This window comes from Muscardinus avellanarius, assembly GCF_963383645.1.
Source record: "Muscardinus avellanarius genome assembly, chromosome: 10".
Lineage (NCBI taxonomy): Eukaryota > Metazoa > Chordata > Mammalia > Rodentia > Gliridae > Muscardinus > Muscardinus avellanarius.
The window spans coordinates 58,906,265-58,931,681 of NC_137796.1; the positions used below are offsets into that span (position 1 = coordinate 58,906,265).

The following is a 25,417-nucleotide window of genomic DNA, read 5'->3' on the forward strand; positions in this document are numbered from 1 at the left end:
AAAATTGGCAACCATTTTGGATTTGTTCTAACTATGAAGGAACATTCTAGAATAGCACTGTCTAACAGAAATAAAATAGAAGCCACTTAGGTAATTAAGAATTTTCTTAGCTGGGCATGTTGGCGCACGCCTGTAATCCTAGCGCTAGGGAGGCTGAGACAGGAGGATTGCACAGGTTCGAAGCCAGCCTCAGGTACTGAGTGAGGCTCTCAGCAACTTAGTGAGACCCTGTTTCCATCCAAATACAATATAAAATAGGTCTGGGAGTATAGCCTGGAGGTAGAAAAGCCACTGGGTCCACCCCCAGTACTACAAAAAAAAAAAAAAAAAAAAGAATTTTGTTAGTTGGGCATGGTGGTGCAGGCTTGTAATCCCAACATTTGGGAGGCTGAGACAGGAGGATCCCATAGGTTCGAGGACAGCCTCAGCTATTTAGTGAGGCTGTCAGCAACTCAGTGAGACCCTGTTTCAAAATAAAGTATAAAATAAACCGGGCGTGGTGGCTCACGCTTTAATCCCAGCATTTGGGAGGCTGAGACCTGAGGATCGTAGTTCGCGGACAGCCTCTGCTATTTAGTGAGGCCCTCTGCAATTCAGTGAGACCCTGTTTCAAAATAAAGAATAAAAAAGTAGGGCAGGGGGTGTAGCTTGGAGGTAGAATGCCCCTGGGTTCCATCTCCAGACCCGTAAAAAAAAAAAAAAAAAAGTATAAAATAATTCTGGGAGTATAGCCTGGTGGTAGAAAAAAGCTCCTGGGTTCCACCCCCAGTACCACATTACACACAGAATAAGAAATAAAATAAAATAGGGCTGGGGGTGCAGCTCGGAGTAGCATGTCCCTGGGTTCCATCTCTAGTCCTAAAAAAAAAAAAAATAAAATTTGTACCTCCCAAGTACCTTCCAAGTACTGGGATTACAAGTGTGCGCCACCAAAAAACGTTTCAAAACAAAAAATAAGCTAGGCGTGGTGGCACATGCCTGTAATCCCAGGGCTTCCGAGGCTGAGACAGGAGGATTGCAGGTTTGAGGACAACCCCAGCAACTTAGTGAGGCTCTCATCAACCTAGCAGACCCTGTTTCCAAATAAATAAAACTGGTCTGGGGGGTATAGTTCGGGGGTAGAATGCCCTTGGGTTCAGTTCCAGTAAAAAAAAAAAAAAAAAAGAGTCAGGCGTGGTGGTGCACGCTTGTAATCCCAGCATTTGGGAGGTTGAGACAGGATGATCGTGGTTAGCAGACAGCCTCAGCTACTCAGCGAAGCCCTTTGCAACTCAGTGAGCCGCTATTTCAAAATAAAGAATAAAAAATAGGGCTGGGGGTGTAGTTCAGAGGTAAAATGCCCTGGGTTCCATCCCCAGTACTGCAAAAAAAAAAAAAAAAAAAAAAAGAAAGAAAGAATGAATTTTGTGGGAGCCTGGTGTGCTGGCATGTGCCTCAGTACTTAGGGGGTTGAGACCGGAGGATCGCTGCAGGTTCGAGGCCAGCCTCAGCAATTTAGTGAGCCCCTCAGCAACTTCCATACTGGGGATTGAACAGGTGGCATTCTACCTCCGGGCTCCACTCCAGCCCTTTTTATTAGATACAGACCCAAGCGGAAAAGAGGAGGGCTCAGTGAGAGCGGGGCGTGGTGGCGCATTCTTGTCATCCCAGCATTTGGGAGGCTGAGACCAGAGGAGGATTGCGGTTCATGGACAGCCTCAGCTACTTAGCGAGGCTCTTTGCGACTCAGTGAGACCCTGTTTCAAAACAGAGAATTAAAAAAGGGGGACTGGGGGTGTAGGTCGGAGGTAGAATGCCCCTGGGTTCCAACCCGATACCTTAAAAAAAAAAAAAAAAAAAGGCTCAGGGAGCCTCCACACGGGGGCGCCACCTGCACGCCGAGAGCGCGAAAGGAACCAGCCATTTCTCCCAGCGATGCACCTCTTAAGCCTTTAAGGCGACCAGGCTCGTCTGAGTCTCTTGCTAGGATGTTCAAAGTCAGCAGAGCTGGAAGGCGGGAGCTCCTTGAGTTGGTGTGTGTGTGTGTGTGTGTGTGTGTGTGTGTGTGTGTGTGTGTTGGGGGATCCCAGGGGCATTCGACCTCTGAGGCTACACTCCAGCTCTGTTTTAATATTTTTATTTTGGAAACGGGGCCTCACAAAGTGGCTGCGGCTGGCCACGTGCCCGCGATTCTCCCGTCTCAGCCTCCCAAGTACTGGAATGACAAGCGTGCGCCCCACGCCCGGCTGAGCTCCCGAATTTCTGTCCGAGGTTTGCTCCGCGGGAGCCGGGCAGAGACAGTGGAAGGCTTACAGTGCCAATATCCCCTCCAGGGCATGTCCAACTTGCCCGTCTGAAAAGGTTTTACCACCTCCCCATAGCGCTTGGCCTGAGGAAGCCTCTCACACGTGGGCTTGGGGGACGTTCCAGGTCCAGACCACAGGAGGATGGGACTGCAGGCACGCGCCACTTTTTTCTTTTTTAAGTATTGGGAACAGAACTCAGGGGCATTCTACCGCCAAGCTACACCTCTAGCCCTATTTTTTATTCTTTATTTTGAAACAGGGTCTCACCGAGTTGCAAAGGGCCTCACTAAGTAGCCGAGGCTGTCCACGAACTGTGATCCTCCTGTCTCAGCCTCCCGAATGCTGGGATTACAAGTGTGCGCCAACACGCCCGGCGGAGAGGAACTTTTGATGGGACTATGCCCTAGCCTCCCACCTTTTTCTTTTTCCTTTTATTTTGAAACCAGTGTCTCACCAAGTTGCTGAGGCTGGCCTCGAACCTGTGGTCCTCTGTCTCAGCTTAGAGGTGTAGGCCACTGCACCCAGCTAACATGGATGAAACATTTAAATGAAAAGTCAGATGCGAGCCGGGCTGGTGGTGCATGCTTGTAATCCCAGCATTTGGGAGGCTGAGACAGGAGGATCTGGGTTCAGCTACTTAGTGAGGCCCTTGAAAATCAATGAGATCCTGTTTCAAAACAAAGAATAAAAAATAGAGCTGGGGGTGTAGCTCAGAGGTAGAATGCCCCTGGCTTCCACCCCAGTGCCACACACACACACACACACACAAATATATACATATTGAGAGCCAGGTGTGGTGGCACATGCTTGTAATCCCAGCATTCGGGAGGCTGAGACAGGAGGATCATGGTTTGAGGACAGCCTCAGCTACTTAGTGAGGCCCTTTGAAAATCAGTGAGGCCGGGCGTGGTGGCGCACGCTTGTAATCCCTGCACTTGGGAGGCGGAGACAGGAGGATCGCGCTGGTTTGGAGCCAGCTTTGCTGGTTTAAGAGACCCTGTTTCCAAATAAAAAATTATATATAAAATAGGTCTGGGAGTGTAGCCCAGAGGTAGAAGGGCTTCCAGGAACCCCAGTACCAAAAAAAAAAAAAAAAAAAAGAAAGAAAGAAAGAAAGAAAGAAAGAAAGAAAGAAAGAAAATCAGTGAGACCCTGTTTCAAAATAAAGAATAAAAATAGGCTGGGGTTGTTGCTCGGAGGTAAAATACCCCTGGGTTCCATCCCCAGTACCACAAAAAAATATATATACACACACACACACACACACACACACACACACACACATATTGTGTAATTCTGTGTATATGAAGTTAAAGAACACACAAAACTAGCCGAAACTAGCCGAATGTGGTGGTCATTACTTGGGTGAGACAGGAGGATCACAGGTTCAAGGACAGCCTGCACAAGTAGCAAGATTCAGCAACCTAGTGAGACCTTGTTGCAAAACAAAAAAATAAAAAGGGCTCGGGGTATAGGCTATAACATTTCAGAGGTAGAATTATCTGGGATTCAGTCCCCAATATCACACACACGCACACACGCACACACGCACACGCACACACGCACGCACGCACACACTACAAAACTAGACTTTGGTGTTAAAAAGCCAGAATAGAGGTTTTTGTTTTTGTTTTTGCAGTACTGGGGATGGAACCCAGGGGCAGTTGACCTCCAAGCTATACCACAGCCCTATTTTTTATTCTTTACTTTGAAATAGGGTCTCACTGAGTTGCAAAGGGCCTCACTAAGTAGCTGAGGCTGTCCGCGAACTGTGATCCTCCGGTCTCAGCCTCCCGAATGCCGGGATTACAAGCGTGCGCCACCAGGCCCGGCTAGAGCGTTTCTATTAGAGATTATTGTGTAGAAATTGGAAGAAGTACTAGGGGGTCTGAGGTCTGAAAACATTTTCTCCCCCCCCACCTCAGTTTTTTTATTTTTCCCTTGTGGTACTAAGAATTGAATCCAGGGGACCATCTATAACTGAGCTACACCTCCAGCCCCCTTTTACATTTTATCTTGAGCCGGGCATGGTGGCGCATGCTTGTAATCCCTGCGCTTGGGAGGCTGAGACAGGAGTATCGCACAGGTTTGAAGCCAGCCTCAGCTACTTAGTGAGGCTCTCAGCGACTTAGTGAGACCCTGTTTCTGAAAAAAATATAAAAAAGGTCTGGGAGTATAGCCCAGAGGTAGAAAGCCTCTGGTTTCCACCTCCAGTACCACAAAAAATTTTTTTATCTTGAGCCGGGTTTAGTGGCACATGCTTATAATCCAAGTACCTGGGAGGCTGAGACAGAAGGACAGCAAGTTCAAGGTTAGCCCCTGCAACTTAGCAAGAACCTGTTTCAAGATAAAAATAAATAAATAAAGTAGAACTGGGGAACTGGTGCAGTGACACATGCCTGTAACCCCAGTACTTGGGAGACTGAGACAAAAGGATTGCAGGTTTGAGGACAGCCGCAGTAATTTGGCAAGGCTCTCAGCAACCTAACGAGACCCTGTTTCCAAATAAAAAATAAAATAGAGCCAGAGGTGTAGCTAAAAGGTAGAATACCCCCGGTTTCAATCACCAGTACCAAATAAGTAATTATTTAGTTAATTAATTTTATCTTAACAGAAAGTCATGCTTATTTCCCAGGCTAGCCTAGAATTTTCGATTTTCCTGTTTCAGCCTTCCCAGTTGCTGAAATTACAGGCATGAGTAATTTCATGAAATTACAGCCACTCCTCGTGTATCTGACTTTTTTTTTTTTTCGATACCGGGGATGGGGGGAATTCAGGGGCATTCTACCTCTAAGCTACATCCCCTGCCCTATTTTTTACTCTTTTTTTTTTGTGTGTGTGTGTATGTGTGTGGTACTGGGTGTGGAACCCAGGGGCTTTCTACCTCTGGGCTATACTCCCAGACCTATTTTATACTTAATTTGGAAACAGGGTCTCACTAAGTTGCTGAGAGCCTCACTAAGTAGCTGAGGCTGGCTTCGAACCTGTGCGATCCTCCTGTCTCAGCCTCCCAAGCGTGGGGATTACAAGAGTGCACCACCACGCCCGGCTTTATTCTTTATTTTGAAACAGGGTCTCACTGAGTTGCAGAGGGCTTCACTAAGTAGCTGAGACTGTCCGCAAACCACAATCCTCCTGTCTCAGCCTCCCAAATTCTGGGATTGCAAGTGTGCCCCACCAGGCTCAGCCTTTTTTTTTTTTTTTTTTAAACAGGGCCTTGCTAGATTGCTGAGAGTCTCATTACATTGCTGAGGCTGTCCTCTAACCTTCAATCTTCCTGTGTCAGCCTCCCAAGTACAGGATTACAGGTGTGGACCACCATGCCCGGCAATAGGTTTGGATATATATATTTTTGTGGTACTGGGGATGGAACCCAGGGGCATTCTACCTCTGAGCTACACCTCCAGCCTATTTTTTATTCTTTATATTGAAACAGGGTCTCACTGAGTCGTAGAGGGCCTCACTAGGTAGCTGAGACTGGCTGCGAACCGCCATCCTCCGGTCTCAGCCTCCCAAGTACTGGGATTATAAGTGTGTGCCACCACACCTGGCTGTTTGTTTGTTTATTTATTATACAGGGAATTGAACTCAGGGGCATTCTACTTCCGACTACAACCTCAGCTCTATTTTTTATTCTTTTTTTTTTTTTTTTTTCCTTTGTGGTACTGGGGGTGGAATTCAGGGATTTCTATCTCTGGGCTACACTCCTAGACCTATTTTTTACTTTATATGGAAACTTTATTTGGAGGGTCTCACTAAGTTGCTGAGAACCTCACCAAGTAGCTGAGGCTGGCTTCGAAACTGTGCGATCCTCCTGTCTCAGCCTCCCAAATGCTGGGATTACAAGCGTGCGCCACCACACCCAGTTTATTTTGATTTTTAAAACAGGGTCTCACTAAATTGATTTTTTAAAACAGGGTCTCACTAAATTGATTTTTTAAAACAGGGTCTCACTATTTGCAGGGGCTGGCCTTGAACCTGAGATCCTCCTGTCTCAGCCGCCCAAGTACTGGGATTACAAGTGTGCGCCTCCTCACCTGGTATTTCCTGCCTTCTAGGGTCACAAACTCCCTTGTTTCCTGGCCTGCCCTCTCTCCTGTGAGTAGAGGAGGTGTTCAGGGTGCAGTGGGAGTGTGGCCCATGGAGGGAGCCTCCTTGGCCAGTGAGATGCTGGGAGGAAGGACAGTCATTTCCTCCTTTGATCTGCGTCTTCCCTGGGGGTTTAAAAACCGCTGCCCGGCCGGGCAGGAGGGACCTTTGGTCACCGCGGAGCCCCGGACATGGTGAGTGGGCTTCTTTCCTTTTGTCCGTCTCTCTCTCTCAACTCTATCTCTCCCTGGCCTTCTTCCTTCTCCCTTATCCCAGGCTCCCACACCCCAGCGATGTGGCCAAAGCATAAGATTGTTAAGAATTATGGGAGGGAGCCGGGCGCGGTGACACAGGCTTGTAACCCCAGTACTTGGGAGTCTGAGACCGAAGGCTCGAGGGCCACAGCCGGCCTCTGCTACATGGTGCCTCTGCAACTTACTGAGACCTTGTTTTGTTTTTATTTAATTTTTTATTCTTTTGTGGTACTGGGGATGGAACCCAGGGGCTTTCTACCTCCGGGCTGCCCTCCCAGACCTATTTTATATATTTTTTGGAAATAGGGTCTCACTAAGTAGTTGAGAATCTCACTAAGTAGCTGAGGCTGGCTTAGAACCTGCACGATTCTCCTGTTTCAGCCTCCTAAGTACTGGGATTATAAACATGTGCCACCGCACCCGGTGGGTTGAGACCTTGCTTTAAAATAATAATAATAATAATAATAATAATAATAATAATAATAATAATAGAACTGGAGGTGTAGCTTGGAGGTAGAATGTTCTTGGGTTCAATCTCCAGTTATGAAAAATAAATAAATAAATAAATAAATAAATAAATAAAACAGGGCAGAGTGTGGTGGTGCATGCCCGTAATCCCAGTATTTGAGAGGCTGAGACAGGAGGATCACAGGTTCAAAGTCAGCCTCAGGCCGGGCGTGGTGGCGCACGCTTGTAATCCCCGCGCTTGGGAGGCTGAGACAGGAGGATCGCACAGGTTTGAAGCCAGCCTCAGCTACTTAGTGAGGCTCTCAGCAACCTAGTGATACCCTGTTTCTGAATAAGAAATAAAGTCAGTCAGCTGGGGGTGTAGCTTACAGGTAGAATGCTTGTGGGTTCAATCCTCAGTACCTCAAATTAAAAAAAAAATAAACAATAAAAAAATAGGGTTGGAGGGGTGTGGAGCATAGGTAGAATGGTATTTATTTATATTTTTGGTGGTACTGGGGGTGGAACCCAGGGGCTTTCTACCTCCGGGCTGCACTCCCAGACCTATTTTATATTTTATATGGAAACAGGGCCTCACTAAGTTGCTGAGAGCCTCACTCAGTAGCTGAGGCTGGCTTCGAACCCGTGCAATCCTCCTATCTCAGCCTCCCAAGCGCAGGGATTACAAGCGAGCACCACCACGCCCGCCCGGCACAGTGACCCCTTCTGTGACCCCTCCCAGATGACACTTGCCGTCTGCTGTCATGGGGGCAGGGCCTCACTTCATTTGGGAGAAAGAGGAAATGGAAAACCCCGCTGCTGGGCACGAGGGCTGGGTTGCTTCACTCTCACTCTTCCGATGTGGCTTGAGCAAACAGGACTTTCAGAATAGGAACAACTAGCTGGGCCTGGTGGCACACCCTTGTAATCCCAGGAGGCTGAGACAAGAGGATCGCAGATTAGAGGCCAGCCTCAGCAAGTAATGAGACTCTCATCAATTTATTTATTTATTTATTTATTTATTTATTTATTTATTATTTATTTGTGTGCTACTAGGATGGAACCCAGGGGCTTTCTACCTCCGGGCTACACTCCCAGACCTATTTTATATTTTCTTTGGAAACGGTCTCACTAAATTCCTGAGAGCCTCACTAAATAGCTAAGGCTGGCTGAGAACCTCCATCCTCCGGTCTCAGCCTCCCAAGTACTAGTTGGCGGACAGCCTCAGCTACTTAGTGAGGCCCTCTGCAACTCAGTGAGACCTTGTTCCAAAATAAAGAATTAAAAAATAGCCATCATCCTTTCTCCTTGTAAATAGCAGGTCGTTGTATACATTGTTTCATATCTTGCTTTACATAACATGAGTAATAGCTCATGTTATTAATCAGTGTTAACTGAGTGCTTATAGTGTGCACAGCATGGTGTTAAGCACTCCACAAATTTTGTCTTAAACAATCTATTAGAAGGTACCAAATCCCCATGTATTTTAAGAAAGCGGGCACCTCTTCTGCTGCCACCGCCCCTCTTCCTCTTTGCCCTCCACCCACTTTGTTTTTCAAGCGAGAAGAGGTCAAAGCCAGGGCCTTGCACAGCCAGGCAAGGGCTCTACCACTGGGCTACACTCCCAGCTCATTGGTTTCTTTTTATCCACTGTTTTTTTTTGTTTGTTTGTTTGTTTGTTTGTTGGTGCTGGGGGTGGAACCCAGAGGCCTTCTACTTCCGGGCTATGCTCCCAGACCCATTTTATATTTTATTTGGAAACAGGGTCTCACCAAGTTGCTGAGAGCCTCACTAAGTAGCTGAGGCTGGCTTCGAACCTGCGCGATCCTCCTGTCTCTGCCTCCCAAGCTCGGGGATGACAAGCGTGCGCCACCACGCCCGGCGTTTTTTTTATCCACTGTTTAATATTCCATTGGGAAGTTTCATTTCCCATCAGTGGAGATTTAAGTTGTTTCTGAATATATATGCATATATATATATATATATATGTGTGTGTGTGTGTGTGTGTATGTGTCTGTATATATTTTTTATATGTATATAATTTTTTTTTGCAGTACTAGGGATGGAACCCAGGGGCATTCTGTCTCCAAGCTACACCCCCAGACCTGTTTTTTTTATTCTTTACTTTGAAACAGGGTCTCACTTGCCGGGGTCCGGCCCTAGCAGAGTCGAGGTTCGTGTGCCAGTGAGAAAAGAGCCGAGGTCGAAATGAGAAAAGAATTGCCACACGAGATCAATCTCCGTTTTATTCAGGATTTGTTACAGTTTTTATAGTTCTTTTGTTGGCAGAAAAGCAAGGGCATAGCCATGCATCAGGATCGCCAAGGACGGGAAATGTTATTACTTACGTACATCAGGGCAGGTGTCACATTTAATTAGTCATAGTACGCTTTGTCTCCCTTCGTAAAGCCGACTCAAACCTAATCTGATACAGTGGCTCAAACTAAGGTCAGTTTGAACTTAATATTTGGCCCAATAGCTTCATCCTTGGGAAAGAATCTTTGCTGTCTGAGTCTCTCACAAGCCGCTGCCCGTCAGTTTTTAGTTATAATGTTTATACATAAAATTCCAATTATACATATGAATCCAAATAATCCTAAAATAATTTTTTAAAGAAAGGAATGCCAGACGTACTTCATGGGGGAAATCTACGCTGCTGCGGATCCCCTGATCGCGCTTTCTCAAGGTCTACATGAAGATGCTGTGGTCTCACTGAGTTGCAGAGGGCCTCACTGAGTAGCTGAGGCTGTCCGCGAACCGCGATCCTCCTGTCTCAGCCTCCCGAATGCTGGGATTACAAGCGTGCGCCACCACGCCTGGCTCTGATATTTTATTTTTAAAGTGAGGACTGTTTCTCTAGTTGCACCTTTAGACCCATCTCTGGGTTTCTAGAACCCAAGGCATACTGAATTTTTATTTTAACAGATATTACCAACAGTCATACTATTTATTTATTTATTTATTTAGTGGTACTAGAGATTGAACCCAGGAACATTCTACCTCTGAGCTAATCTCCAGCCCTATTTTTTATTCTTTATTTTGAAACAGGGTCTCACTAAGTTGCAGAGGGCCTCACTAACTAGCTGAGGCTGGCTGGGAACCAGGATCCTCCTGTCTCAGCCTCCAAGTCCTGGGATTACAAGTGTGCGCCACCATGCCTGGTTCTTCTCAGCTTTTATTTTGAAACAGGGTCTTGCTAAGTTGCCGAGGGCCTCTCTAAGTTCCTGAGGCTGGCCTGTCTCATCCTCCTGTCTCTGCCTCTCAAAGTACTGGGATTGTAGGCGTGTGCCATCCTGCTGGCTCTTCCCTTTGTTTTAAAAGTCTGAGCTTCCTGGGGCGTGGTGGGCGCGCTTGTAATCCCCCCCTTGGGAGGTGGAGACAGGAGGATCGCGCAGGTTCGAAGCCAGCATCGCTGTCTTAAGAGACCCTGTTTCCAAATAAAAATATAAAATCAGTCTTGTAGTGTATAAAATAGATCTGGAGTGTAGCCTGGAGTGCAAGTTAAGAAAAACAAATGGAAGAGCCGGGCGTGGTGGCGCACGCTTGTAATCCCTGCGCTTGGGAGGCTGAGACAGGAGGATCGCACGGGTTTGAAGTCAGCCTTGGCTACGTATGAGGCTCTCAGGAACTTAGTGGGACCCTGTTTCCAAATAAAAAAGGTCTGGGAGTATAGCCTGGAGGTAGAAAGCCTCTGGGTTCCACCCCCAGTACCACCAAAAAGAAACAAAAAAAAAAAAAACCCCAAAAAACAAAAAAACAAACAAAAAAAAAAACCCAAAAGGAGAGCAGAGGGGCCGAGCCGTTTCACAGGGCCCAGGCTGCGCCGGCCTCCCATCCCTCTGCAGTGGACTGTGGAAAGATGCTCGTCGTGCAGGGGAAGGAGGAGGTGCTCCAGGAGCAGAGCTGCCCTCGGGAGCACTCCCGGGCCCTCCGCTTCTCTAGCGCAGTTGGTAGATCTTTCCCTTTTGGAAGGACGGAGAGACCAAAGCCCAGAGAGGAGGGGGTGGCTGAGGTGGGCTTGCCCAGCTGTGGCCAACGCACCAAGACCCCAGCACTCCAGATCCTTCTCTCTCTCTCTCTCTCTCTCTCTCTTTTTTTTTTTTTTTTTTGCGGGTCTGGGGATGAAACCCAGGGGCCTTTGACCTCCAAGCTACACCTTCAGCCCTATTTTTTTTTTTTTTTTTTATTCTTTATTTGAAACCGGGTCTCACTGAGTTGCAGAGGGCCTCGCTAAGTAGCCGAGGCTGTCCGCGAACCGCGATCCTCAGGTCTCAGCCTCCCGAATGCTGGGATCACAAGCGTGCGCCACCACGCCCGCCCCCCCCCCCCCCCCCCCCCCCCCCCGCCAGGTCCTCTTGTCTTTGGCCACCGCCCCTGGGGCTCCAGCCTCAGCAGCCTGACTCCTCGCCTGCTCCCTCCGGGTCCTCAGAGGGAGTAGAGGGATGGTCTACACTGAAACTCCAAGGCAGTCCTTCTCTAGCCCAAAGGCCACCTATGGCTTCCCATTGCCCCGGGATAAAATATAAAGTCTTTTCCTTTCTTTTCTGGCACTGGAGGCTGAACCCAAGGGCGTTCTATCTCTGCACTACACCACCATCCTTTTTTATTTATTTTTTGTTCCTTTGAAACAGGGTCCTGCTAGGTTGCCGAGAGGCTCGCTATACTGCTGAGGCTGTCTTTGAACCTGTAATCCTCCTGTCTCAGTCTCCCAAGGACTGGAATTCCAGGCGTGCGCCACCACGCTGGCTTGAAAATATAAATTCTCTAACTTGGAACTGGTGACCCTTCCGACCTTACCGTAGCCACCTTTAGGCTACACTGCCTAGGGGCGCCATTGTTAAGTTCTCCATTCTCCCCTTGCTGGAACGCTGGCCGTTTGGCATCTTTGTAGGGCCCCCCAAAGGGCCAAAGCATCGCGAGCTATTTGCATGGGGAGATCCCGAAAGTTAGAGTGTTAGACTCAGCATCTTTTTCAACCTCTTGACGTCAGCAAGAGGAAGGGACGGTGAGCTCATGCCAGGAACAGATTTTTGTCGGCTCTCGAGGGGAACAGTGGCGCAACTGGAGGGCGAGAGGGGAGGCCCTCTTCACAGGGTCTGAGTCATCTGCAGCTTAGGATTGCTGAACTCCTGTGGAACCAGCAGAGGCAAAAATTAGCCTCAAGCTGGGCATGCGGCATGTGCCTGTGATCCTCGTGCTTGGGAGGCTGAGACAGGAGGATCGCAGGTTTGAGGCTAGCCTCAGCAACTTAGACCCTTTTTCTTTTCCTTTTTTTTTTTTTTTTTTTTTTTTTTTTGCAGCACTGTGGGTGTAACCCAGGGGCATTTCACCTCCGAGCTATACTCCCAGCTCTATTTTTAATTCTTTAGTTTGAAACAGGGTCTCACTGAGTTGCAAAGGGCCTCACTAAGTAGTAGCTGTCCTCAAACTGCGATCCTCCTGTCTCGGCCTCCCAAATACTGGGATTACAAGCGTGCGCCACCACACCCGGCTAGTAAGACCCTTTTTCAAAATTAAAAAAATAGCTGAGCCGGGCGTGGTAGCACACGCTTGTAATCCCCGTGCTTGGGAGGCAGACAGGAGGATCGCGCAGGTTCAAAGCCAGCCGTGCGCGCTGGCTTAGGAGACCCTGTTTCCAAATAAAAATGTAAAAATAGGTCTGGGAGTGTAGCCTGGAGGTAGAAGGGCTTCCAGGAACCCCAATACCACCAAAAAAAAAAAAAAAAAAAAAAAAAAGCTGAGCGGCCAGGCATGGTGGCGTACAAAAGGTAGAATGCCCCTGGTTTCCGTCCCCATTACCAGGGAAAAATACAATACAAAAACAGCCGGGCGTGATGGCGCCGCTTGTAATTCCAATACTTTGGAGGCTGAGACAGGAGGATCTGGGTTTGTTGCTCAAAGTAATATGCCCCTGAGTTCAATCCCCATTACCACCACCACCACCACAACAAAAATTAAAAGACAGAAAAAGGCTAGAGTAGGGATTGAACCCAAAGGCATTATTCTTGTGAGGTATACCCCCAGCCCTATTTTATTTATTTATTTATTTGTTTGTTTATTTATTTATTTATTTATTTTTGCAGGTCTGGGAATGGAACCCAGGGGCATTTGACCTCCAAGCTATACCCCCTGCCCTATTTCTTTGCTCTTTATTTTGAAACAGGGTCTCACTGAGTTTCAAAGTGCCTCACTAAGTAGTAGCTGAGGCTGTCCGCGAACCGCGATCCTCCTGTCTCAGCCTCCCGAATGCTGGGATTACAAGCGTGCGCCACCATGCCCAGCCCTATTTTATTTTATATTCTTTTTTTTTTTTTTCGGGTCTGGGGATGGAACCCAGGGGCATTCGACCTCTGAGCTACAGCCCCTGCCCTATTTTTTATTCGTTATTTTGAAACCAGGTCTCACTGAGTTGCAGAGGGCCTCACTAAGTAGCTGAGGCTGTCCGCGAACCGCGATCCTCCAGGTCTCAGCCTCCCGAATGCTGGGATTACAAGCGTGCGCCACCACGCCCGGCTTTATATTCTTGTTTTGAAGCAGGGTCTCAGTCTGGCCTTGTGGTACACGCTTATACAGCCAGTACTTGAGAGGCTGAAGGGGGATCGCGGTTCACAGACAGCCTCAGCTACTTAGTGAGGCCTTCTGCAACTCAGTGAGACTCTGTTTCAAAATAAAGAATAAAAAATAGGGCTGGAGGTGTAGCTCGGAGGTAGAATGCCCCTGAGTTCCATCCCCAGTATGAAAAAAAAAAAGCTAGTGTGTTGGTGCTTGCCTGCAGCCCCAGTACTTGGGAGGCTTAAACAGGAAGATCACAGATTGGAGGTCAACCTCAACAACCTAGAGAGACCCTGTTTCAAAATAAAAAAGTCGCCAGGCATGGTGGTGCAAATTTGTAATCCCAGCATTTGGGAGGCTGAGACAGGAGGATCCAGGTTCACTGACAGCCTCAGCTACTACTTAGTGATGCCCTTTGCAACTCAGTGAGACCCTGTTTCTTTTTTTTGTTTGTTTGTTTTCTTTTCTTCTTTTTTGGTGGTACTGGGGTTCCTGAAAACCCTTCTACCTCTGAGCTAGATCTATTTTATACTTTTTATTAGGAAACAGGGTCTCTTAAGCCAGCGAGGCTGGCTTCGAACCTGTGTGATCCTCCTGTCTCCGCCTCCCAAGCGCGGGGATTACACGCGTGCGCCACCACGCCCGGCAAGACCCTGTTTCAAAATAAAGAATCACTACTTAGCCAGGCGTGGTGGCGCACGCGTGTAATCCCCGCGCTTGGGAGGCGGAGACAGGAGAATCGCACAGGTTCGAAGCCAGCCTCAGCTACTTAGTGAGGCTCTCAGCAACTTAGTGAGACCCTGTTTCCAAATAAAGTATAAAATAGATCTGGGAGTATAGCCCGGAGGTAGAAAAGCCCCTAGTTTCCACCCCCAGTACCACACACACACACACACACAGAAAGAGGTGGGACAAGAGCCAAAGCTGTGTGGCCTCCCTGACAAAGGTCAACTAACTCAGACTCTGTTGTCTGCTCTCTGATTCTACCCAGGCCCAAATGCTAACAGACAAGGATTATTTCAACTATTCTTACCCCGGGGGCAGCTCGTACCCCGACATCTTTCCGGATTTACCGCCCACCGGCCTGAGTCTCGTGGACATCCTGACCTTGGTCATCTACACGGTCGTCTTCCTGGTGGGGGTGCCAGGCAACGCCCTGGTGGTCTGGGTGACGGTGGTGGAGGCCAGGCGGGCCGTCAACGCCATCTGGTTCTTCAACCTGGCCCTGGCCGACCTCCTGTCCTGCCTGGCGCTGCCCATCTTATTCGCCTCTGTGGTGCGGCAGAATGACTGGCCCTTTGGCCAGGCCGCCTGCAAGATCCTGCCGTCCCTCATCCTGTTCAACATGTATGCCAGCATCCTGCTCCTGGCCACCATCAGCGCCGACCGCTTTGTGATGGTGTTTAATCCCATTTGGAGCCAGAACTTCCGGCGGGCCAGCTTGGCCTGGGTGGCGTGCATGGTGGCCTGGGGCTTGGCCCTTCTGCTGACCATCCCGTCCTTCCTGTACCGCACGGTCAACCAGGAGTATCTCCCGCCCAGGTTGGTATGTGGCGTGAACTACGGCAGGGACGGAAGGCGCAAGGAGCAAGCCGTGGCCGTCGTCCGGCTGGTCCTGGGCTTCCTGTGGCCCCTGTTCACGCTCACAATCTGCTACACCTTCCTCCTCCTCCGGACCTGGAGTCGCAGGGCCACGCGCTCCACCAAGACCGTCAAAGTGGTGGTGGCGATCGTGGCTAGCTTCTTTATTTTCTGGCTGCCCTACCAAGTGACCGGGATGATCTTGGCCTTGAATGACCAGGACGTGCCCATCTTCAAAAAAGTGGTCAAGCTGGACGCTCTGTTTGTCTCCTTTGCCTACGTCAACTGTTGTATCAACCCTGTCATCTACGTGGTGGCCGGCCAGGGCTTCCAGGGCCGGATTCGGAGGTCGCTTCCCAGCGTGCTGCGCAACTTGCTAACCGAGGACTCCCTGGGCAGGGACAGCAGGTCTGTCACACGCTCCACGGTGGACACCGTGCCCCAGAAGAGCCAGGCTGTGTGAAGGCGGGCCTCGCCAGGCCGGGAGCGGTGGCGCACAACCTGCAGTCCCAGCACGCAGGACGTGAGACAGGAGGATGGAGGGTTCAAGGCCAGCCTCGGCAACTTAGTGAGACCCTCAGTAACCTAGCTAGACTTGGTTTGGAAACAATAAATAAATAAATAAATAAATAAATAAATAAATAAATAAATAAATGGCTGGGGGGTATAGCTCAGAGGTAGAATACCCCTGGCTTAAATTCCCAGTACCAAATTAATTAATTAATTAATTAATAAATAAGGACTGCTGCAGCGGTCAGGCTAGCCACTCTCTTTCTGCTTATTTATTTATTTATTTATTTATTTATTTTGGTGGTACTGGGGGTGGAACCCGGCGGCTTTTCTACCTCTGGGCTATACTCCCAGACTTATATTTTATTTGGAAATGGTCTCGCTAAGTTGCTGAGAGCCTAAGTAGCTGAGGCTGGCTTCGAACCTGTGTGATCCTCCTGTCTCAGCCTGAGATTACAAGCGTGCGCCACCACGCCCGGCTTCTTTCTGCTATTTTAACTCAGCTCTTGGTGAGTGGACATCGCTCTAGCGGCCTCTGACCCATTTCTTCCACCCTTCTCAGACTTGTCCCTTCTCCCCATCCTCCCTCATTCCCAAGATGAACTCTCCCTTTAGGGAGCCTGAGTATCTTCACATTCAAGGCTATTGAGAAACAGATCCCAGCATACCTAGGATATCTCAGTACAGCGGTATGTGTGTCTGCGTGGCAAAGTACAAATAGAAAACTTTGGAATCGACAGAATGCAGCCAGGTGCTGTGGTGCACGTCTGTATCCCAGTACTTGGGAGACTGAGACGGGTTCAACCCTCCAGTAGCACCACCAAAAAAAAAAGGTGGGTGTGGGTGCACACTTGTAATCCCAGCATTTGGGAGGATGAGACAGGAGGATCGCAGGTTTGAAAACAGCCTCAGCTACTTAGGGGAGCCCTCCACAACTTAGACTTTGTTTCAAAATAAAGAATAAAAGATAAAAAATCTGGATGTGGTGGTACACACTTGTAATCCCAGCATTTGGGAGGCTGAGACAGGAGGATCATGGTTTGGGGACAGCCTCAGCTACTTAGTGAGGCCCTGTGCAACTCAGTGAGACCCTGTTTGTTTGTTTGTTTCTTTCTTTCTTTCCTTTTTTTGATGGTACTGGAGTTCCTGGAAACCCTTCTACCTTCGGGTTACACTCCCAGACCTATTTTATGTTTTTATTTGGAAACAGGGTCTTTTAAGCCCCTGCGGCTGGCTTCGAACCTGCGCGATCCTCCTGTCTCCGCCTCCCAAGTGTGGGCCACCACACCCAGCTAGACTCTGTTTCTAAATAAAGAATAAACAATAGGGTAAGGGGTGTAGCTCGGGGGTAGAATGCCCTTGGGTTCCATCCCCAGTACCGCAAAAAAAAAAAAAAAAAAAAAAAAAAAAAAAAAAAAAGCAGCATTAAATGAAAGATGTTCTGTGGTTAAGGCCGAGGTGGGCAGAACTGCTGTTTTCTTTGCACTTGTGTGTGTGTGTGTGTGTGTGTGTGTGTGTGTGTGTGCGCACATGCAGGTGAGTGTGTGTGTGTGCATGTGTGTGCGTGTGGTGCTGGGATGGAACCCAAGGCTACACCCCAACTGCTGGACTTTTTTTTGTTTGTTTTGGTTGAGTTTTTATTTTGAACTCATCACGGACTCAGTGCTGCCTGACTAGGACAGGGGGAGCCTGTGTAGCCTTCACCAGGTCGTGCAGGCAAAGCCGCATCTCCCGCTCATACCCCAGTGTCGACCTTCATGCAGTCAAGTCCCCAGATGTCGCTACTGATAGGTCGGGTCCCTCCTCCCCCTGGGACACGGCACTGGGGACAGGAGGCGAAACCCTGGAAGCCAGAGCGGAGATGCCACCTGACTCCAGGCATCGCCAGGCCGACTCCAGCGGTCTATGGATGTCCTGAGAGAATCGGCATTCCAATAGTGCTATCCCCAACATCCCCCCTTTAAACATCAGTACTTCCCCTCCACCGTGTGACTCTGCCGACCGACCAGGACTACTGGCTGACTCTGCTGACCACGTGGCTCATTGATCCCTTCCCCACGGTAGGTCGGCAGACCCGCCCGAAGGTGCAGGTTGATTAGGTTGATTACAGCCGCTTTTAATAATAAGCTGGTTGGCGTTTGCCTCATTCTCGACTTCCAGCTCAATTTCAACGTTACGCCTATCACCACTGGGGTCCACAGGGTCGCCCGCTTCCCTCTCCCTGCCAACCTTGCCCCTGATCCCAGACAACCACCAATCCACCCTGCAGTTCTACAGTTTTGTTACTTCAGGAATGCTGCTCAAGCCAGGCATGATGGTGCACAGCTGCAATCCCATGTTTGGGAAGCCGAGATAGGAGATGGCAGGTTTGAGGCCAGCCTCAGTAACTTAGCAGGACCCTGTTTCAAAGTAAAAGAGGAATGGGGAAGGGGGAATAGCTGGGAGGTAGAATGCCCGTGGGTTCAGTCAAGCCACCAAACCAAACAAAGTCAATAAAGAATGTTCCCCAATGAGTCAGGTGCAGTGGCACACCCTTGTAATCTCAGTACTTGGGAGGCTGAGACAGGAGTATTGCAAGTCTGAAGCCAGCCTCTGTAACCTAGAGAGACTGTTTAAAATAAAAAATAAAAGGAGCTAGAGGTGTCAGCTCAATAGTAGAGGACCTCTGTGTTCAATCCTCAGTATCACCAAATAGAAAAAAAAAAAAAAAGAAGAAGCCGGGCGTGGTGGCGCATGCTTGTAATCCCTGCGCTTGGGAGGCAGAAACAGGAGGATCGCGCAGGTTCGAAGCCAGCCGCGCGCGCTGGCTTAGGAGACCCTGTTTCCAAATAAAAATGTAAAAATAGGTCTGGGAGTGTAGCCCGGAGATAGAAGGGCTTCCAGGAACCCCAGTACCACCAAAAAAAAAAAAAAAAAAAAAAGAAAAAAAAAGAGAAAGAAAGAAAATACTGTTCAATGGAATCCTACTCTCTCTAACCTTTTGAACCTTTTATAAACTAGCAGGTAGCCGGGCGTGGTGGCACATGCTTGTAATCCCAGCATTTGGGAGGCTAAGACTGGAGGATCACGGTTCACGGACAGCCTCAGCTACTTAGTGAGGCCCTCTGCAACTCAGTGAGACCCTGTTTCCAAATGAAAATATAACCGGGGCGTGGTGGCGCACGCTGTAATCCCAGCGCTTGGGAGGCTGATACAGGAGGATCACACAAGTTCAAAGCCAGCCTCAGCTACTTAGTGAGGCTCTCAGCAACTTAGTGAGACCCTGTATAGAAATAAACTATAAAATAGGTCTGGGAGTATAGCCTGCAGGTAGAAAAAGCCCTTGGGTTCCACCCCCAATACCACACACACACACACACACACACACACACACACATAAATAAATGAATAAATAAAATAAAAATACAAAATAGTGCCGGGGGTGTAGCTCAGAGGTCAAATGCCCCTGGGTTCCATCCACAGACCCACGAAAACAAAAGCAAAACAAAACAAAACAAAAAACCGAGTAGGCATGACATATATGATGAAAATTAAAAATAGTGAATAAAAAATAGTGCCTTAAAATGTATCACTTCTGCTTAAGTGTGTGTGTGCACTGTGTGTGCCTGGATACGCTAGAAAAAGCGCAGAGATTTTTCTAGCATTTTCTAGACTATTCCGGGGTGTGTGATACAAGTGCCTTTGTGCAGTTTAAAATTTTCTAGTGGACGCATTTTGAAAGTAAAAAGAGCCAGACAGCGGGGCCTGTCGAACCAAAAAGTAAAATAGGGCTGCGGGTGTCGGTGAGAGGTAAAACACCTCTGGGTTCAATCCCCAGTACGGAAAAAAACAAAACAGAAAAGAAAACAGTCGAGGCCCCGCCCTGGGGGGAGCTGGGCCAGACCCGACATTGCCCAATTCCTGGCTGCGGAATCTGCCAGGTCAACAGTTCCGGAGGGGAAGTGGCGGCCAAAGGAAGGAAGCCGATGGAGGTTGTGGTTCGTCGCCTCCCGAGCCCCAGCCTCAGCCTCCTGGACCCTGGGTCCTCACCCACCCAGGCCTGGGTCTCCCAAGTCCTGGTGACCAGAGCAGCCAGCCAGAGGAAAGGGAAAGAGCCAGGTGGCCCCAGGACTTGGGAGGCTGAAATGGGAGGATCGCAGGTTAGAGATCAGCCTCGGCAAATGAGTGAGGCTGTAGCAGCCTAGTGAGACCTTATTTCAAAATAAAAAATAAAATAGGCCTGGAGATGTAGTTCAGAGGCAGAATGCCCCTGGGTCATCTCCAGTACCAAAAAAAAAAAAAAAAAAAGAACCCCCAAAGCAAGTTGTGCCCGTGTTGTTCCCCCTTAAGTGTGTAATTTTTGCTTTTCTTTCTTTCGTGTGTGTGTATGTGTGTGTGTGTGTGTGTGTGTGTGTGTGTGTTACTGGGGATGGAACCCAGGGGCTTTCTACCTCTGGGCTATACTCCCAGGCCTATTTTATATTTTCTTTGTAAACAGAGTCTAAGTTGCTGAGAGCCTCACTAAGTAGTGAGGCTGGCTTTGAACGAACCTTCACCATCCTCCTCCTCAGACTCCCAAGTACTAGGATTACAAGCATGCACCACCATGCCCAGCATTTTTTTTTTTTTTTTTTTTTTTTTTTGTGGTACTAGGGATGGAACCCAGGGACATTCTATCTCCGAGCTACACCCGCTGCCCTATTTTTATTCTTTATTTTGAAACTGGGCTCACTGAGTTGCGAAGGGCCTCACTAAGTAGCTGAGGCTGTGCGGGAACTGCGATCCTCCTGTCTCAGCCTCCCAAATGCTGGGATTACAAGTACGTGCCACCACTGACCAGCCTCCCAGCCCCATTTTTTATTCTCTCTCTTTTTTTTTTTTTTTTTTTTGCGGTACTGGGGATGGAACCCAGGGGCACTCTACCTCTGAGCGACACCCCTAGCCCTATTTTTTATTCTTTATTTATTTTTATTTTTTATTTTTATATTTTGGTGGTACTGGGGGTGGAACCCAGAAGCTTTATACCTCTGGGCTATCCTCCCAGACCTATTTTATATTTTATTTGGAAAAAGAGTCTTACTAAATTGCTGAGAGCCTCACTAAGTAGCTGAGGCTGGCTTCGAACCTGCGCGATCCTCCTGTCTCAGCCTCCCAAGCGCGGGGATTACAAGCGTGCGTCACCACGCCCGGCTTATTCTTTATTTTGAAACAGGGTCTCACTGAGTTGCAGAGGGCCTCACTAAGTAGCTGAGGCTGTCTGCGAACCGCGATCCTCCGGTCTCAGCCTCCCAAATGCTGGGATTGCAAGCGTGCGCCACCATGCCCGGCTCAGAAATTCTTTTCTGTCCAAGGCCCCGGCCAGTTCTGAACCAAGGCCTCCCAACCCTTGAGCCTTTGGACCTGCTGGAGTCCTGGCTTCCCCTGTGACAGTCACTCAGATATACTGTGTTTCCAGAGCTGAGTGGCCTCACATGACTGGTGGCTACAGCGTTAGACCCGCAGGGCCAAACTCCTTTTGACAAGTATTCAGGGACTCTGTCAAATCTAACCTCTAATACCTGGCGCTTCCAGCCCAGACATTCTAGAGTCTTGTGATTTCAATAGTCTGAAACAGGTACGTTGTAAGATCCTTTGGGCCAAATAGCCTGGGCCCTTGACATTGTAAGAGTCTGTGACTAATTCTCTGGGCTTCAGAGTCTCTGATTTAGACCTGGTGTGTGTGTGGGGGGATGTCAGTAAATCTGACCCACTGGGTCTCTCCTTTTTTATTTTTTTTCTATTTGTAGAATAGGGGTTGATCTCAGGGACATTCTGTCCCTGAATTACACCCCAGCCCTTTTTATTATTTATTATTTATTTTATTTTTTGTGATACTGGGGATGGAACCCTGGGGCATTCTACCTCCTAGATACACTCCAGCCCTTTTTTTTTCTTCTTCTCCTCCCCCTCCTCCTCCTCCCCCCCTCCTCCTCCTCCTCCTCCTTCTTCTTCTCTTCTTCTTCTTCTTCTTCTTCTTCTTCTTCTTCTTCTTCTTCTTCTTCTTCTTCTTCTTCTTTTTGGTGGTACTGGAGTTCCTGGAAGCCCTTCTACCTCCGGGATACACTCCCAGACCTATTTTATATTTTATTTGGAAACAGGGTCTTTTAAGCCAGTTGAGGCTGGCTTCGAACCTGCGCGATCCTCCTGTCTCCACCTCCCAAGCCCCGGGATTACAAGCATGCGCCACCACACCTGGCTATACTTTTTTTTTTTTTTTTTGAAACAGGGTCTCTTTAGCCAGCACAGCTGGCTTCGAACCTTCGAGATCCTTCTTTCTCTGCCTCCCAAGCCCGTGTACTACAAGCCTGCGCCACCACGCCCGGCTGCTTTTTGTTTTTTGAAACTTTGTGGTCAAATGTGCACATCTAAAATCTATCACCGGGGCATTTGTACATTCACTGCGTTGTGCAACTGCTACCGCTATCTAGTTCCAGGACATTTTCATCATCTCCAAAGGAAACCCTGGACCCATTTAAGCAACTAATAAGGGTTCCCTCCCTCATCATCCCCTAGAAACCACTAATTTGCATTTTTGATTTTGGATACTGAGGATTGAACTCATAGTCATACTACTTCTAAACTACATCCCTAGCTGGGCGTGGTGACACACACCTGGAATCCCAGTACTTGGGAGGCTGAGACAGGAGGATCGCAAGTTGCCTCCGCTACTTCTTTTTTTTGCGGGTCTGGAGATGGAACCCAGGGGCATTCTACCTCCAAGCTACACCCCCAGCCCTACTTTTTTATTCTTTATTTTGAAACAGGGTCTCACTGAGTTGCGAAGGGCCTCACTAAGTAGCTGAGGCTGTTTGCGAACCGCGATCCTCCAGTCTCAGCCTCCCAAATGCTGGGATTACAAGCGTGCGCCACCACGCCCAGCTACTTTTTTTCAAAATAATAAATAAAATAGGGCTGGAGGTGTAGCATGAAGATTAAATGCCCCTGGGTTCAATTTCCAGTCTCTGTCTCCATGTTTTTTTTTTTCTCTCACACAGACACATACACACAAATATAAACTACACCAGGCGTGGTGGCGCGTACTTGTAATCCCAGTATTTGGGAGGCTGAGACAGGAGGATCATAGGTTCGAGACCAGCCTTAGGAAATTAACGAGGCTCTCAGCAACTTAGTGAGACCCTGTTTCCAAATAAAAAATAAAATAGGGCCGGACATGGTGGCACACGCTTATAATCCCAGCATTTGGGAGGCTGAGACAGGAGGATCATGGTTCGTGGACAGCCTCAGCTACTTAGTGAGGCCCTTGCAACTCAGTGAGACCCTGTTTCAAAATAAAGAATAAAAAAGTAAGGCTGGGGGTGTAGCTCGGAGGTAGAATGCCGCTGGGTTCCATCCCCAGTACCTCAAAAATAAATAAATAAATAAATAAAATAGGGCTGAGGGTGTAGCTTTTTGGTAGAATGCCTCTGGGTTCAATCCCTAGCACCATAAAACAACAACAAAAGCTACACCCCAACTCTATCTTATCTTTTAATTTTGAACAGGGTCTTGGTAAGTTGCTGAGAGTGGCCTCAAAATTGCAATGCTCCCAGCCGGGCGTGGTGGCGCACGCCTGTAATCCCCGCGCTTGGGAGGCGGAGACAGGAGGATGGCGCTGGTTTGGAGTCAGCCTCTCTGGCTTAAGAGACCCTGTTTCCAAATAAAAAGTTTAAAATAGGTCTGGGAGTGAGGCCCATCGGTAGAAGGGCTTCCAGGAACCCCAGTACCCCCCCCCCAAAAAAAAATTGCGATGCTCCCGCCTGGCTTGCGCCTCCCTCACTAGTCTGCTTTTGGTCCCTATGCATTTGCTGGAAGTCAACTTACTTTGACATAAATGGTGATTTCATATGGGTGGATTTCATCCTCTTCTAGAATGTTCTAATGTTCTCCCTCCGTTTCTCTGGAGAGGAGATGGCTGGGGAGTGGAAGGGCTCGTGTTCAGCCTCTCACAGGGTGGCTGAGATGGAGCCCCAGAACGTCCCTCGCCTTCTGAGGCTGGTGGGGACCCTTTTCTTAGCCCACAGCACCCCTAGACCAGCAGGTAAGTACCCAGGTCTAGGGAGACCAGAGAAGCTTTGCCATCCGGAGTCAGGGAACCTTAGGGCGCGGAGACTCAGCGGCCGGCTGAGGAGAATCAAGCTGGAATGATCTGAAAAGCAACTCTGTACCCTCTGAGACAGAAACCCGAGCAGATGAAGGGTAACCCCATCGCCATGGCTTTCATCTTCATTTTTTTTTTTTTTTTTTGGTGGTACTGGGGATGGAACCCAGGGGCATTCTATCTCCGAGCTACAACCCCCAGCCCTATTTTTTATTCTCCGTGTGTGTGTGTGTGTGTGTGTGTGTGTGTGTGTGTGTGTGTGTTACTGGGAATGGAATCCAGGGCTTTTCTACCTACAGGCTACACTCCCAGACCTATTTTTTATATTTTATTTTGAAACAGGGTCTCACTGAGTTGTAAAGGGCCTCACTAAATAGCTGAGGCTGGCCGCAAACCACGATCCTCCGGTCTCATTCTCCCAAATGCTGGGATTACAAGGGTGCACCGCTACGCCTGCCTTCTCTCTTTCTTTTTGTGCTGGGGCTTGAACCCAAGAACATTGTATCCTTGAGCTCCACCCCCAGACCTTTTTGTTTGTTTGCTTATTTATTTTGGTGGTACTGGGGTTGCTGGAAACCCTTCTACCTCCGGGTTACACTTCCAGACCTATTATATATTTTTATTTGGAAACAAGGTCTCTTAAACCAGAGCGGCTGGCTTCGAACCTGCGCGATCCTCCTGTCTCCGCCTCCCAAGTTGGGGATTACAAGCGTGTGCCACCACGCCCGGCTACTTATTTTTTAAAACAGAGTCTCAGCCGGGCATAATGGTGCACTCTTGTAATCCCAGCCTTTGGGAGGCTGAGACAGTAGGATTATGGTTCGTGAATCAGCTACTTACGCCCTTTGCAACTCAGTGAGATTTTGTTTCCAAATAAAGAATAAAAAATAGGGCTGGGGGTGGAGCTCCGAGGTAGAATGCCCCTGGGTTTCATCCCCAGTACCCCCCCCACACACACACACACAATCAGGGTCTCACCAGCTTGTTGAGGGCCTTGCTAAATTACTGAAGCTGTCCTTGAACGTGTGATCTCCTGTCTTAGCCTGCCAGGTACTGGGATTGTAGGCGTACAATACCATGTCCATCTCCTTGTTGCTTTTTCTGACCAAGAAAGGTTCCCCCAGGGTCTGGGCTTGGCAGGATGTGGAGCCCAGGACAGAGTGGGATGAGGGACAGAGGGGGTGTTTGTATCCACGGTGGGGGGACAGGCTCAGCAAGACAGGGTCATACAGAAAGGGAACAGCAGATGCCCAGGTCACAGAGTGAGCCCAGCTTCTTGACTCAGAAACAACTTCCTCTAGCAACATGATTCTGTTTTCTAAACAACATCGAATGTATAAATAGATTTCTTTAACTCCTAAAGTGCACAGAAAAATGCAAGCACAAAAAACCCCGCTAAATAAAGAGGTTCCAGAGGGTGTGGCTGTGCACCCCTGTGATCCCAATATTAGAGAGACGGAGACAGGAGGATCACAGGTTGAGGCCAGCCTCAGGGACTTAGTGATAACATCAGCAACTTACAACTTAATGTTTCAAAACAAAAAAAAAAAAAAGTGGGTTGGTGGGGAACTACAAAATAATAA

At 48.5% G+C, this 25,417-nt stretch overlaps 1 protein-coding gene across 1 annotated transcript in view; it reads left to right on the forward strand.

The window, feature by feature from the left end:
- Window positions 1-10,934: 10,934 nt before the first annotated feature.
- Window positions 10,935-25,417, forward strand: part of C5AR1 (complement C5a receptor 1) — a gene marked incomplete at both ends in the record, with an annotated part of 29,830 nt that continues 15,347 nt past the window's right edge. The window contains 3 exons of the mRNA XM_080703637.1: window positions 10,935-11,021; window positions 14,619-15,665; window positions 17,728-17,778. Of these exons, the coding sequence (XP_080559763.1) occupies window positions 10,935-11,021; window positions 14,619-15,665; window positions 17,728-17,778 (1,185 nt within the window). The remainder of the gene's footprint in view (window positions 11,022-14,618; window positions 15,666-17,727; window positions 17,779-25,417) is intronic.